The sequence below is a fragment of the Peromyscus eremicus genome, chromosome 5 (genome assembly GCF_949786415.1).
Source record: "Peromyscus eremicus chromosome 5, PerEre_H2_v1, whole genome shotgun sequence".
In the NCBI taxonomy this organism is placed as follows: domain Eukaryota; kingdom Metazoa; phylum Chordata; class Mammalia; order Rodentia; family Cricetidae; genus Peromyscus; species Peromyscus eremicus.
Genome location: NC_081420.1, coordinates 4,778,872 through 4,793,379, shown reverse-complemented (window position 1 = coordinate 4,793,379; position 14,508 = coordinate 4,778,872). Strand labels below are relative to the sequence as shown.

The following is a 14,508-nucleotide window of genomic DNA, read 5'->3' as shown; positions in this document are numbered from 1 at the left end:
TGAGAAAGCACAAAAGACACAGCGTTCAGCAATTCCATGCAAGGTGACACTGTGCTCTAGAGGCTCCTTGCATCTGTGACTGATTGACTCAGGGCTCCACTCAGCTCCCTGCAGGTTGGCCATGGAGCTAACACTGTGTTCTAGAGGCTCCTTGCATCTGTGACTGATTGATTGACTCGGGACTCTATTCAGCTCCCTACAGGTTGGCTATAGAGATAAATGAGGCTTCTGTTGAGATGAAGCAGAGCTCAGCCTCCCTTTCCATTTTCCCAGTTCATGTTGATATTGGGAATATCCACTAATAAATGTTTCACTTGATGGTATCTAGCTCAGATCTGTCTTTCAGGGAACCCAGGTGGTGGCATATCTCGTGGTCTGTAGGTAACACCTGTCAGGAAGGGCCCTGAAGGGAGAACGGAGCTGAGGAGGGTGCCTGGAAATGACCACCAGGGCCTGGCAGCACTCTTGGATGCTGGACATAGTGCTAAGTTTTCTCAGACAGTACAAACCTACTGGATGTCTATGCTTTAGATTTGTTCCAGGACCAAATCTAACTGGATATTGATAGTCACACCTGCCATCTAACCTTGATAACGATTGACAGCAGCCTCTCTGGGGAAGAGGTTCTTTCTGTCTTTATATCTTACAAGGGCTTTTGTTTGGTACTGGGCTCACCCAAGCAGCCCAGGCTCATCCTCACATATGGGGATTTAATCTTATGCAGGATTCCCCTTACAATGGATGGTAACAGTCATAAATTCTGGGGATTGGGATGTAGACACCATAGGGGAGGAGCATTGTTCAACTTCCTATGCCAGCGACCACACCCAAGAGAGTATTCTAGGCAAAGGAGTGAACTTGTGCAGGATCGGGAGGCAGGCCATCGTTATCTGAGCAGCTGCAAACATTGCATATGGTGGAACTGGAACTGCAGGGCTGCATGCAGGAGAGCACTGCCAAGGGACAGAGCAAACAGAGATGCGGGGAAGCCGGTTCACTCAGGCCGCTAAATTCATAGTTAATTATATAAATGCCCTTTCTCCCCATTTGTTCATAACCTCCTGGGTCAAGATTAGGGTTAATGTCTATTTCTTTCTTTTGTGATTATGGGAATTAAATCTAGGGCTTCATGTGTTCTAGGCACACTAACCTCGAACTTGAAATCCTCCATACTTGTTTCCTTCAGCACTTGCCTAAATGTATGTACCGCCAAGGCCAGCTCAATGTCTCTTTGGTTCTACCACAGTCCTGACTAAATGATAGCATGTGTCAACACAGAGTATATATACACGAAATTGACTAAGAGCAGCATGGATAGGACACATGGAGCATGCAGGCTTCATGCTTCATGTTTCTTATCCCAGATCTGGACCCCACCATGTGACTTTCAGGTATTTCTGTCACCTCTTCATGCCGTTGAGCTTCTGATGAGGCTCTGTGCATCTCACCCCTATTTGTGTAAGCCCTGCTGGTGTGTTTTAGATCACCTGCATCTTGGCAATATGATTGATCATCTGACAGCTGAAGAGATAGGGCATTTCTCAGTGTGTGGGGATCAGGCTGGAGAAAACTTTAGGGTGTCGCATAAAGACTGAACATGGTCCTGGTTGCATTTGGAGGCTGGGTCCACCAAGCCTCACTATGCTCTTCTTTCTGAGGTCTCTTCAGAATTTAGTCTTTAAAGGGTCATATGATCAGGGACTGGAGGGAGCTGAAAGGATAGCTCAGTGGTTAAGACTACATGATGCCCCTTCAGAGGACCCACGTTCAGGTTCCAGCATGCACATCAGGTGTAACTCCATCTCCAGGGGATTCAACACCTCTTGTCTCTCTGGTCACTTACACACACACACATGCACTTATCCACCCATGCACATACATCTACATAGATGAAAACAAAAAAAAGAAAACTTTTCAAGGGTTACATAAGTAGAGGTGAGGCACACATAGCACCACAGGAGTCACAGTAGGCACCATGAAGTGACAGAAAACCCTGGTAGTCACTGGTCCAGATCAAAGGTAAGAAGCCTGTAAGATAAGCTCCCCCAGAACTCAATGAGACTGCTCCATAAGCTACAAACCTCTGTGCACTCATGAGGATGAGGCCTCACAAACACAACATTACTTCCTCAGGAATTAGGATGTTCCCTGACATTTTGTGTAATTAGTGAGATACACCCTCATCCCTAATAGAATTGTTAGGCCTCACTGATGGAATCCTTTATTGAAACAATCTTCTCTTTGATGTCCCCTTTTTTAATAGACGCTGAAGGATGCCAGTGACAATGCCCGCAAGGACTTTCATCGTGAAGCCGAGCTGCTGACCAACCTCCAGCATGAGCACATTGTCAAGTTCTATGGTGTCTGTGTGGAGGGCGACCCACTCATCATGGTCTTTGAGTACATGAAGCATGGAGACCTCAACAAGTTCCTTAGGTACAGTGAGGGGTGGAGCTAACCCGGGCTTGAGAAGGGGGTAGAACATCACTGCTCAGATGATCAGGAGCGAGGATGGGAAGCTCCTGGAAAGGGTGAAGGGAAACCCAGGCCTTTCTTTGGAGGAATCTTTGGTGATGGCTATACCCACACACAACAGAGAAAGGAGCAGAGGGAAAGGAAGAACACATTTCTTTTTCCTTGTCTAGTCACCCCACCTAAGGTGAGGCTAATTAGTCAATCTGCATTCAGTGAGCATTTGTTACATTTAATGCTATGTGTCTGGAAGAGTGTGCCAAGTGGACAAACGATAAGCATTACCCAAGGCTACAGAAACAGAAAAAGCTAAGGTACCTACGCAGCACCATAGACGGTATAGTGGGGTCAGAGTAAAGCATCTGGCATGCCGGGTGTGGCAGGAACTGGGGAGGGGAAGTAGGTAACAGCTTGGAAGCTTAAGGCTGGGAAGCTACTGTGTGGGGCTGATCTGACTTAGGAGCTCTTGGGTCTAGAGTGGAATGGACAGAGCCCAAAGACCAAAGATTTCAAAGGGAAAAGGTGGAACAACATCCGACAGAGCCAATGGAGTCTTGCAAGTGTGGCTATTGCAAACAAGGTCCCCCTGAGAGATGTGGGTGTGCCATGGTACAATAGCAGGGTTGCCACCTCCGAACAGACGTGAAGCTGGTACTCGGCTCCAGCATGTATGAGCTGAATCTTCTGAGTGATGCTGTATTGAGCTGGAGCATGACAGGTCCAGCAGACAAACTCTAGAATTCTCCTGGTGATCAACTCAGTCAGCAAAGGGATCACAAGAAGAGATGAGTTTAATAACACGACTTTGGGCTGCCTGTCACCCTGTTAGGGACCCCTGGTGAATGTCCCCGTCCTTTGACTGTCTAGAGAAAAGCATATAGTGAGTCATATAGATACCACGTGACATGGAAGAAAAGAATGTTTTCATCTACATCAGGCAGAAACAGAAATAGAAATGGATCTTACATGTAAGGTCACCAGGGTGAGGCACCACATGTCCCAGCCTTGACAGAGAACATGGGTTCTCCTCCTGAGTGGGTCATCAGCCTCCCCAACCTTCCCGGGCACCTCTACCCCAAGTCCCTTCCAGTCCTTTCTATGTGTTCTTTTCTTTAAACATCAGCTGTCATCTTTGAAATATTAGCCTGCACATTTCATATAGTTCGGTAGAGAATTATACTTGAGAGAAACTAAAGATGTTGAGGAGCATACTGAGTACCTTCCCTTCCTTCCTGGCCTCATTTTCTCTGCCTAAAGCAACATAATATGCACCCCAACAACAAGTTTAGAGGGGAGTTATCAATAACTTCTGATCCCACGGCCCACCACTTCTGCTGTTTTCCTCGTCATTTTGGTTCAGGGATTCAAAACCCCAGTGAGTGGCATCTTTTGTGTAAGGGTCACACGTAGTCCTCCCCATCTTCCTCTCGTGTCCCGGGCTGCTGCCCAGGCCTTCGCACAGAAGTGCGCTCCAGACAGCTTCCCGTTTCCCTGGAAGAGTCACACTGCAGTCTTAGTCAGTCACAGGAGGAATGACTGAAGGGACAGTGCTCGCTGCTTTCAGTACTGGCTCTGCAGGTTGCTGCTGCCTGGACCGTTTTCACGGTCTCTGTCTTTGCTACACATGCTGCTCAGTTCTTGCCTGGGCTGGACCTCTGCTTCCCTACAGCTGTTTGTGTATGAAGGGATGCCAGGTGAGATCAGGAGTGCATGGGTGTTCACGGTATTGAGCAACAATCCTAACGCACTTTCCTGTGTTAACAAAGCGTTCATTGTGGGGGGCAGACAGGGGATGATGGCAGATTCTGAACTTCGTATTGTCAGGCTAAAGTGAAAAGAATAAGATATACTGGCTTTGGTTGAGGGCTAGTTGTTCCTATGAGAAATATTTTCATCATTCCTCAGGCTTTCTCCCTAACCCAAAAATGTCCTTTCTGAAATACTATAACAAAATAAACCCACGTGCAATTATCTGGATGCAGTTTCATGTATCTGCATGTTCAGACCTGTGTGTGTGTGTGTGTGTGTGTGTGTGTGTGTGTGTGTGAATGTGTGTGTGTGAATGTGTGTGACTATGGGTGTGTGTGTGAGTGTGTGTGTGAATGTGTGTGACTATGGGTATATATGTGTTGTGAGTGAGTATATGTGTGTGTTTATTATGGATGTGAGTATACATTAGTGAGTGTGTGCTCTGTGTGTGAATGTGAGGGTATATGGAAGTATATGTGTCTGTGTGTATGTATGAATGTGTGTATATGTGCATAAATGAGTGTGTGTATGTAAGTGTGAGTGTGTGTGGATATGAGTGTATGGTGTATGTGCACACATGTGTGCATGTGTGTATGAGTGTGAGTGTGTATTACATAAGTGTATGTATTCAAGTGTATGTGGGTGTGAATGTATATGGTATGAGTGTATGTGCATGTGTGTGCATATGAATGTGTGTGTGCATGAGTATGAATGTGAGTGTCTGTGAGTGTGCATGTGTGTGTGTGTGTGTGTGTCTGCATGTTCATGTGAGTGTGTCTGTTGCCACTCATTTTTTTACTTTCTGACTGTCATCCACACCCTAGCTTCCCCCATGCCTTCAGAAGCCCTCCCTTGGCATCCTACACAGGGCATGGAGAGCTTGGAAACTCAGCCAGCTTGATTCCAGAATCTGCTCAACTCTGGACCAGTGTGGCTGCCAAGGAGCAGACTCAGGTGCAGTGATGCATTGCAAGGACAGGCTGTCCTCTTCCTGGGAGGAGACCTGGCACACAGCCGCCATGACAGATCCCCCAGCATCTTGGCAGTGCATGATAAAGCCAGATGTCTTATGTCTCTAACCTTTCTCTTCATGGAAAAAAGCATATACTGAGCACATGAGGTGAAGTGGACAATGAGAAGGAAAATTTTATTTCAAGAGTTTCACAGTTTTTCCCTTTAGAATCTCTCCAAAGTTCCCTCTTAATGTGAAGAAAGATAGATGAGTAATTTTCAAGTAATAACAAATAGTATTTATTCAGAATTTCTAAGCATGAAAGATGTGTCAATTTATAAAAACCAAATAATATTTCAAGACTTAAATTTAAAGATAAACAAACTCACTATTACTATGATTGTCCTTGTGGCACAGTTAAAGAAGCCAAATCATGCAGCAGGTGACGGAGCTGAGACTCCTGCCACATCCCTCTGGACCCCACTTCCTTCTTCCGGAGCAGGTGCCTGTTAGCACTTTAAGGATGTATAGGGAGCCACTGTATGAGATGCGTAAGTCTTCGTGACCGGAATTGGGTAACAATGGTTGGCAACAATGAATTGCATATTTAAAAATAGCTCTAGAGATGATCCTATTAATACAAGGGGAAGATAAATTTCTAAGATGATGTGTACGTCAATTATTTTGGTCTAATCATACCTTATACCTAATGCACATAAATTAAAATACCACACTCTGTCCTATAAATGTGAATAACTATTACGTGCCAATCAATTTTTATAGTAAATTTAAAGGATAAACACACTTTTTAACACATCAGAAGGAGGCTGGGATGCAGCTCGATGACAAGGCACGTGCCTCACCGGCACAAGCCCCGAGACTGATCCCCAGCACTACACATTCAAACACACAGTAAGGAGAGGTGCGAATTACAGAGCCAGTTCCAGGTGGTGAGTTGCCAGCTGCAATTCCTACTGGAGACAACCAGACCAGGAAGGTTGAGTCCCATAAGCCTGTTGTTGGCTCCCCAAGCCACAGCGCTGGGCAGGCACTGCCATTGCCGCTCTTTAAGGAGCTTCTCCTGGAAGAACAGCATGCGTTTTTATTTTCAAGAGAAGCAGGAGGACCTGAGCTCCATGGTCCTCTTCAGAACTCATCCAGGAGATTCACCTATCCTCCCCCTTATTGAGGGACATCTGCTCCAGGAAAGCAAAGGTGTGCTGAGGCTACTGCCAGGGAAAAGCCTTCTTGCATTCTCAGAAGCAAGCAGGAAAAGGGATGTTCAAGGGTGTGAGAGCCTCCCCCCTGCACAGAGCTATGAAGAGCTCTTGTGTCCAGGCCACCAGCTTCCCTTTGCTGCTGGAGCACAAGGCTGGTGCAGGAGGTTTGCAGAGATGCGTTTTGCATGAGGGCTTTGGACACGTCCTTCCCCTGGAATGGATGCAGACTCAGCTGTCCAGCTTTCTGTAGCAGGCACAGGCTATGGCTGACACTGACTTCCTTTGTTCATTCCTTGAATGCCTGAAGTTTCTCTTAGTCTCTTGGTCCCCCATTAGTTTACATGTATCATCCTTTACCTGAGGTTGAGGTCTCAGTGAGGAATCTTCTGTGATATGAGAAGGACTTTGGCATCCCCAAGAAATTCCCATTTCCCGCAACTCTTCATAGCTCTATTACAGACCTAGTTTTTGTAAATCCCCCCCCCCCCCGCTCTTGATGCAGTATCAATTTTCCCTCATGCCAATGCCCTAGGACAGTGCTCAAAGGATCTGGTTTATAGAATTAAGTAACGGACCCAGTAGGTGATAGAACTCTCCTGTATTGGCACTGGGTTCAAATTCAATCCTGAAAGCCTGAGCATTGGCTTCTGTGCTGTGTCCTGTTTTATAACCTCCAGGGACTTTTCCTCAGGGTTCTTCCTGGGTGCCACAAAAGGCAGCTGGGGGCTGGGGTTTGAGGAGAGATGAAATCTGTTAAGACTTGCCTGGTATGAAACCAGGAAGCTCCTCCCAAGAGCATGGTTAAATCTAGATATTCAGAGACAGAGGGGGAACCAAGGGATCACCCAGCATAATATACCCTTGTGCCTTTGACTAATGAGGAAATTGCAGATTAGCGAAGTTCAAAGATTTCCCCAGATCAGAGTGTTAGATAGTGGTGGACTGGAATACGCCCCACGCCTCTGCCAGAGCTTGCTCCCAGAGAAAGCAGGGTGAAAGGCTTGGTGACAGCATGTTTTAGAAATGCAAAGAAAGGGAGAGTCACGGCAGGCTGGAGCCTTGAGGGAGAAATGAGTGTGTCTGGGCTGGAATAGTTCATGGAAGGCAGAATCCAGGCTAAAAATGTTACATAATTCTTGCTCTCTCATTTTCAAACACCCGTGTAGTTCTGGGACCCACAGATGGAGTCAACCACTTTACATGTATTGAAACCCCTCCATCTTTGTTGCAAGTATTTTCAAGCACTAGATGGAGATGCCCTCCCTTCTTATTTTTCCTTGGGGTGGAGGGAAGCTTTGCCCAGGCCATGCAGAGCCAGCAGCAGGTTTCATTACTCCCTGTAGCACCGTCTCAGGACACAAGGGGCACTCATATCTGTGTGGTTGGTTTGTGGGGATGAACGACCCTGCTGGCTAGGACTCAGGTCTTGAAAGAGTCAAGGGTTGAAAGTCAAGGCTTGAAAGCCACATTTGGTCACAGATCAGGTAGGCTGAAGGGGACCATGAGCTGCCTATCTTTGGCAGGGACATCTGGAGTGGTCAATGTTGGGGCAGGGTGGCCTGCTGCAGCACGACTTGGAGGAGACCCGGGGAACCCACTGATGCTAGGACCATTCCTCTAGGATAGCCAGCTTCTGCTCCTGCTTTTACTCCATTTCAGACAGATTATGCTTCACAGCGTTTAAGACTGTGGCCCATGTCTGATGGCAGCAGAGCTCTGAATTCCCTGAAACATAAGTCTGCTGACGTGTTGGTGTGAGGTCTCACCATTCCAGCCCACACAGCCCCGGGTGTCCCACTCAGGAGAAATGAGGCAGCCGTGCACTCTCTTGGCTGTAGAGGTAAACTGTGGGTGGAATGGAGCTTCTTGGCCTCTTCTTCACCTAGTCAGGCAGTGCCCTCCAGCCCCAGCCACTGAATGGAAACACAGGGCCCCTCCAGTCTTCCAGCCGAGGCTCTAGCCCCTTGTGTTCTCCCACAGGGCACACGGGCCAGATGCGGTGCTGATGGCGGAGGGCAACCCACCCACCGAGCTGACCCAATCTCAGATGCTGCACATCGCTCAGCAAATTGCAGCAGGCATGGTCTACCTGGCATCCCAACACTTTGTGCACCGTGACCTGGCCACCCGGAACTGCCTGGTGGGGGAGAACCTGCTGGTGAAAATTGGGGACTTCGGCATGTCCCGGGACGTGTACAGCACCGACTACTATAGGGTGAGTAGCTGCCCAAGTAAGAAGACTCTCTTAACTGGGGGAAGCCCCGTGTATTCATATGGTTGGGCTGGCATAGGAAAATATCACTGGTCAAAGGAAATTGACTCCACACAGTACTAGAGACCTCCAAGATCATGGTGGCAGTGGGTATGATTTCCTCTCATGGCTCTCTCATCAGAACGCAGGTGGCTGTCATCTTTCCATGCCCTCCGCCATCTTTGTTTTTATTTATTTTTACGTGCATGAGCTTTAGTGGGAGACCTCACTTCTAAATCTCCTCTTCCAGTTTGGACACCAGCAAGACTCGACTAAAGCGCACCCTATTGGTTCCATTTTCCCAAGCCACCTCTTTAAAGTGCTACGTGGAACATGATCATGCTCCATGTCATGTATATGTCTAACACACAAGTGTTAGGGTGAACCTTTCTTCGCCATGGCTTTCCAGAGTGTGGTGTCACATTGCCAAGAGGAAATGCATCAGCATTTCCAGGGTGTTGGTTGAGGGCACAAGGATCAAGGATTAACTAAAACTTCCCTTTGATGCTGGGAAATGATAGCTAGACACCTTAAGGGTTGAACATGTATGAATTTGTTTATATGAATAGTAGTCTAGGAGACCTTGGCAGCTCCCTCACAGAGCCACATGGGGTGAACGTAGCAGAGCTTTTACACCCATAGGTGCGGTGGGAAAGGTTCTGCCAGCCTGTTCTGGAAGAGTCACATCACAAATGGACAGACTTACAGACAGTGCTTCAAATCCATTGGCTGCTTGTGGTTGGCACACTCTGAGTATGTTAGATTTGCAAATGCAGGACTTGGAACCTGGATGTGAAGAATGGGGACATTTCTGGAAACCAAGAGAGTGTGGCAGAGGGGAGGCTTAGCAAGGCCCTGAAACCTTTCTTTGATTATTGCTTGTGTCACTTTCTGACTTCCAGAACAGGGTAGGGCTGGTGGAGGCAGTGCCACTCTTGGCCTTTGCGCAGCTCATGGTGGTTTATGTTGAAGATGAACCCTCTCAGTTTGTATCCTGTATCCTTCCCTGCTGCTGACTTTGCTACACTTGGTTTAAGAAAATGAATCTCTGTCTTGCTCCATGTTCTTCAGCAGATGGTTTTGTGGTGGTTTTTCCTTCATTACCTTGATAAGCTCATATCTGGTGTGTGGAGAGTGAATAGAAGTCAAGTTGGGGAACTCTCTTGGTGTTTGCAGGAAATGTGAGCTGTCTTAATCTCAAGGATCTGAAACAGAACTGTAACACGAATTACTAGATGGTCTTTTAATAAAAAAAAAAAACAGCCTGATATTGGGGTGAAAGTTGAAAGATCAAAGAAGCAGAACAAGCCACAGCCACCACCTCTGACCTCACTGACTCCTCAGCCTGAAAGAGCCTCTAGTTGAAAGGAATGCTTCTACCAAAAAGCCTTTAGTTCCTGTCTCCTCACACTGCATGTACCTTTCTCCCCTCTGCCATATTACTTCCTGGGATTAAAGGGGTGTGTGCTTCCCAAGCAAAGACATGAGATCTCAAGTGATGGGATTAAAGATATGTACCACCACTGCCTGGCTCTTTCTCTCCTAGACTTAGTCAATCTCATGTAATCCAGGGTGGCTTTGAACTCACAGATCTCAACCTCATTAGTGCTAGGATTAAAGGTGTGTGCCACCACTTTCTGGCCTCTATGTTTAATCTAGTGGCATGTTCTGTTCTCTGATCTTCAGGTAAATTTTATTAGGGTACACAATATATCACCACACAGAACTTGGAAGCAGTACCTGCCTCAAGTCTGCAAGTGGTTGACTTTTTCCAGGTGTCTAAAGTATGGATGGTATTTTATAGATATATCTGTTTTATGAAATTTGTTTTTCTTGGTATGAGATAGGGATGAGTGTCTCCCAGCTTCAGAAGAAACAAGTGGGTGCTTCTCTGAGGAAAGGTTTTGCTGATCTTCATGAGTATGAAAAGAAGATACACGTGGTTGAAACAACAGCATTTATTTTATTTTTAAAATAAAAGTTGTAAAGGACTTGGAACAAAGAAGGAACTCAATAAATGTTGTGATTTAATTATTATGCAAATCAATAAGGGTGTATTTCATCCCAAGGCTAGGACTGAAGTAAGTTAAACCTAACATTTTTAGCAGCATCTCTAAAAAAATAATTTGGAGAACAAATATCAAAAATCTCAAAATAAAAAGATTAGCCACTCAACTCAAAACTAAGCAAAAGATTTGAACAGACATTGTTCTAAAGATGATATGGAAGGGCCCAGAAGCAAAGGAGAGATGCTGAGCACCCCAGTCATGAGGGAACTAGAGGAGAATGATAAGTAGATGCCACTTCACAACACTGATGCTGTAATAGAGACAGACAGACAATAAATCATGTTGGTGAGGATGTGGGAAAATTAGAATTCCCATTCATTGCTGGTGCAGAGCTATGCAGGTGCTTGAGAATATAGCTTAGCAATTGCTTAACTTTTTCAACATAAAGCCACAATATAACCTCGCGATTCTACTCCTATGAATATACTCAAAGGAATTGAAGTTCTGTTTGTACAAAAGCTGGTAGGAAAGTTGTTTATGATGTCTAAAGAGTACAAGCAACGTAAGTATTGATCAATTGGATGGGTAGACGTGATGTGGAGAGTCAATGGAATGTTGCTCAGTAATACCAAGGAATGAAATCTAACCCATGGCACAATACAGACAAAATTTAAAACATCATATTAAGTTGCCAGAGAGATGCTCAGTGGGTAAAATTACTTGCTGTCCTTGCTGAGGACCTGGGTTTGGTTCCCAGCACTCACCTAATATTTCACAACTAACTATAACTCCAATTTCAGGGGATCTGACTTCTGACCTCTTCAGGCACCAGGCACACACATGGTACACATGCATATATGCAGAGAAAACATTCATACACATAAACTAAACTAAATAAATCTAAAAAAAATTTAATGAAACAGAAACAAGACCATGATATTAAGAGAAGGAAGCCAAGCACAAAAGGCCAGGGTCATGTGACTCCATTTACAAGGAGTGTCTAGAATGAGAAAATCTAAGGAGACAGGAAGCTGATTGGTTTCTGAGGGCTTGAGGGAATGAATATCCAAGAGTGGCCACTGCTGGGTCCATGGTTTAGGGTATGTGAGGTGTGATTTAAGAAATATATAGTGGTTTAAGGTACGTTACAAATAAACTTAAAAATCCAATAGCCTTATGTGCTTTTAATAAAAGAAATCTTGAAAAAGAAAATGCTTAAACAGTAGCTGCCATTACATATATAAATTGATCTTGAACATTTGTGAATTATTTAAACGTGGCATTTGTGGTCTACAATCTTTTATTGTCATTTGGTAGGAAAACCCTCCACTCAGGCCAGAAGACCCAATGCCTGGGATCGAAGCCTTCTCCTACCTTCAAGGGCACCTACAGGCATATGGTGTGTATGAACTCACTCAGGTACACACATATGCACATATATTTAAAAATAATAGTAAATCTATAAAAACCCATTAACTTCATCCCCCTTGTTCGTGGCCATTACTCAATTGTAGTTGCAAAGTTTGTGCTTTTTTTTTTTTTAGGGTTTTTGTTTTGCTCACTCAAAATGAGGTAAAAGCACCAGCTTTACATTGGCCTTTGTCTTAGATGGAAAGGAACAGGCCGGGGGAAGAGATAAATAACAATGGAAGACAGCACAGTGGGTAGGAAACTTGGGAAATGAGTTAGGTGTTTTAGTTAGCCCTTTCTAAAATTTCAAAAGGACAGTTCACTTTTTGGCTTCATAAAAGCATCATCAAAGAACCAGCTTGGGGAATATTTTTGCTTATTGAAATAGTGAGGTATACAGCACATTGTCGTGTCTATCAAATGGGTGAGCAGGAATTGTTGCTTGGTTTTTCAGGAGAACTCCAGAGCACCCACTTGCGACCTTGATCACCCTTGCCTCCTCACAAAATAACCCTGTTTCTAAAATGAATCCTAATCCCACTGCCATCACAGTGTCTCCTTGGGTTCCCTGCCACTATCTCTAGGTCATGAGCTTTTCTTGTTGATGTTTCTCTTTCTCCAGCACCTTCCACAAGTGTTTTCTTGTCATTTTCTTCATATCTGCTTCAACAGCCCATACCACATTCTAAAGGGAGAGACTGGTAGAGATGACATTTGATGTCATCACCAATGTCAGAGACCCTTTCAGCCACAATAACCAAGGAGAAGGTCAGGTTAGTCTAGTGAATTAGTTACTTTTCTGTTACTGTGATTAAATTCAATGACCAAAATCAATTAAATTCAATCAACCAAAATCAGTGAGTCTCAACCTTCCTAAAGCTGTGACCCTTTAAATACAGTTCCTCATGTTGTGATGACCCCCAACAATAAAATTTTCGTTTCTACTTCATAAATGCAATTTTGCTGCTGTTTTGAATTATAATGTAAATATCCGTGTTTTCCAAAAGGGGTCATGACCCACAGGTTGAGAACAGCTGATATAGAAATAAGAATTTATCTTTCCTTAAGGTTCAGAGAACTAGATATTCGTAATGGCAGAGAAGGCATGGCAGGAAGCAGCAAGTATGGTAATAGGAGCTGGAAGCTGAAAGGTCAAATCTCAGCTACACACACAGGAAGCCATTAGAGCAAACTGGAAGTGAGGTGATTGTAAAGTCTCACAGCCTGCCTCCAGTGACATACTTCCTCCATCAATACCCCCTATTCTAAAAGTTCCACAGCCTCCCCAAACAGTGCCACCAACTGGGGATGTTCAAATGCATGAGCCTGTGGGGGACAGTTCTTATTTAAACCACCATATCTGGATTATCTGACATGGAAAGACGGCAAGTGGGCATGGACTAACTAGTGTGGGAAGTCACAGATCCCTAATCTTTAATGACCTAACCCTACTAGGTGCCTGAACCTTCTGCTCATGGTGACTTGTGCACAGCCGTGTGGGGTGGCCCCAGCTCTGTGCTCTTGGGAATAGCTGGTGGCAGCTGTTCCTGGTCACGAGGGAGCTGGCAGCACCAGGAAGCCTGATGAGCCTCAAACCCATGCAGCTGAGTTAATTACATCCTCCCAGAGAAGAGAGAAATCACAACACTGAGCTTGCATTGAAACCAGCCCAGCATGGTGGGCCCAAAATTACTCCAGCATTTTTGTTTTCTAGATTGTTCTAATTAGCAGCTCTCTGCACCAGCCTTCTATTTTGTACATTTTTGTTCCTCCTCTCCCCTGGCAAAACCCGACATTCAGGGATGATCAGAAGCAGATTTGTGTCATCCTGTGCTAGGACATCACTCTACTTGGTCATTACTCTGCCACTGTGAACCCATTGAATACTTTTTTTTAATTTGCACTTTGCTAGTTTTCTATGTTTGGGTCTAACATGAGTTTAAAATTAACATAATCTGTTGGTGATTAGAGAGGCCCAAACATCTGAGATACTAGCTTTTTAAATTCTTGGGCTTTAGCTTTATGTGATAAGAAATCCCATCCTTTAATTCATCTTCTACTTAAGAGTGAAGAAAAAAGGGAAGAATGGGTAAGATGATTTGTGGTAGGCGTTTAAGGGGGTAAACGAATACAAGTTAGCTAAGCAATGTCATGCTCAGAAACCAAAATGGCAAAATGCTATCAACAATGAACCAAGAAATCACCCCTGGATGCTCAATACCAGGTTATTGCCTAATAGAAAGAAAATGTGCTGTACTAAAAATTTCCAGCTGATGTGAAGTAGCCAGCCAACCTACAGCCAACAGTGAACAAACTTACAGCTTAGCATCTTCTCCCATTACTCTGCCTACAATGGAGTTTCACTAGGCTGGTGACCTAGACCTGACACAGCACAGAGAAGGAGCCTAGGTAATTTAGGAAATAGACAAGCAGATAAAAAACTAA

The 14,508-nt window shown here is 44.9% G+C and overlaps 1 protein-coding gene across 1 annotated transcript in view; it reads left to right on the top strand.

Moving 5' to 3' along the window:
- Ntrk2 (neurotrophic receptor tyrosine kinase 2) overlaps positions 1 to 14,508 on the top strand; it is a 341,393-nt gene that overhangs the window by 264,554 nt on the left and 62,331 nt on the right. The window contains exons 15-16 of the mRNA XM_059262791.1: positions 2,264 to 2,436; positions 8,374 to 8,608. Coding sequence (XP_059118774.1) covers positions 2,264 to 2,436; positions 8,374 to 8,608 — 408 coding nt within the window. The remainder of the gene's footprint in view (positions 1 to 2,263; positions 2,437 to 8,373; positions 8,609 to 14,508) is intronic.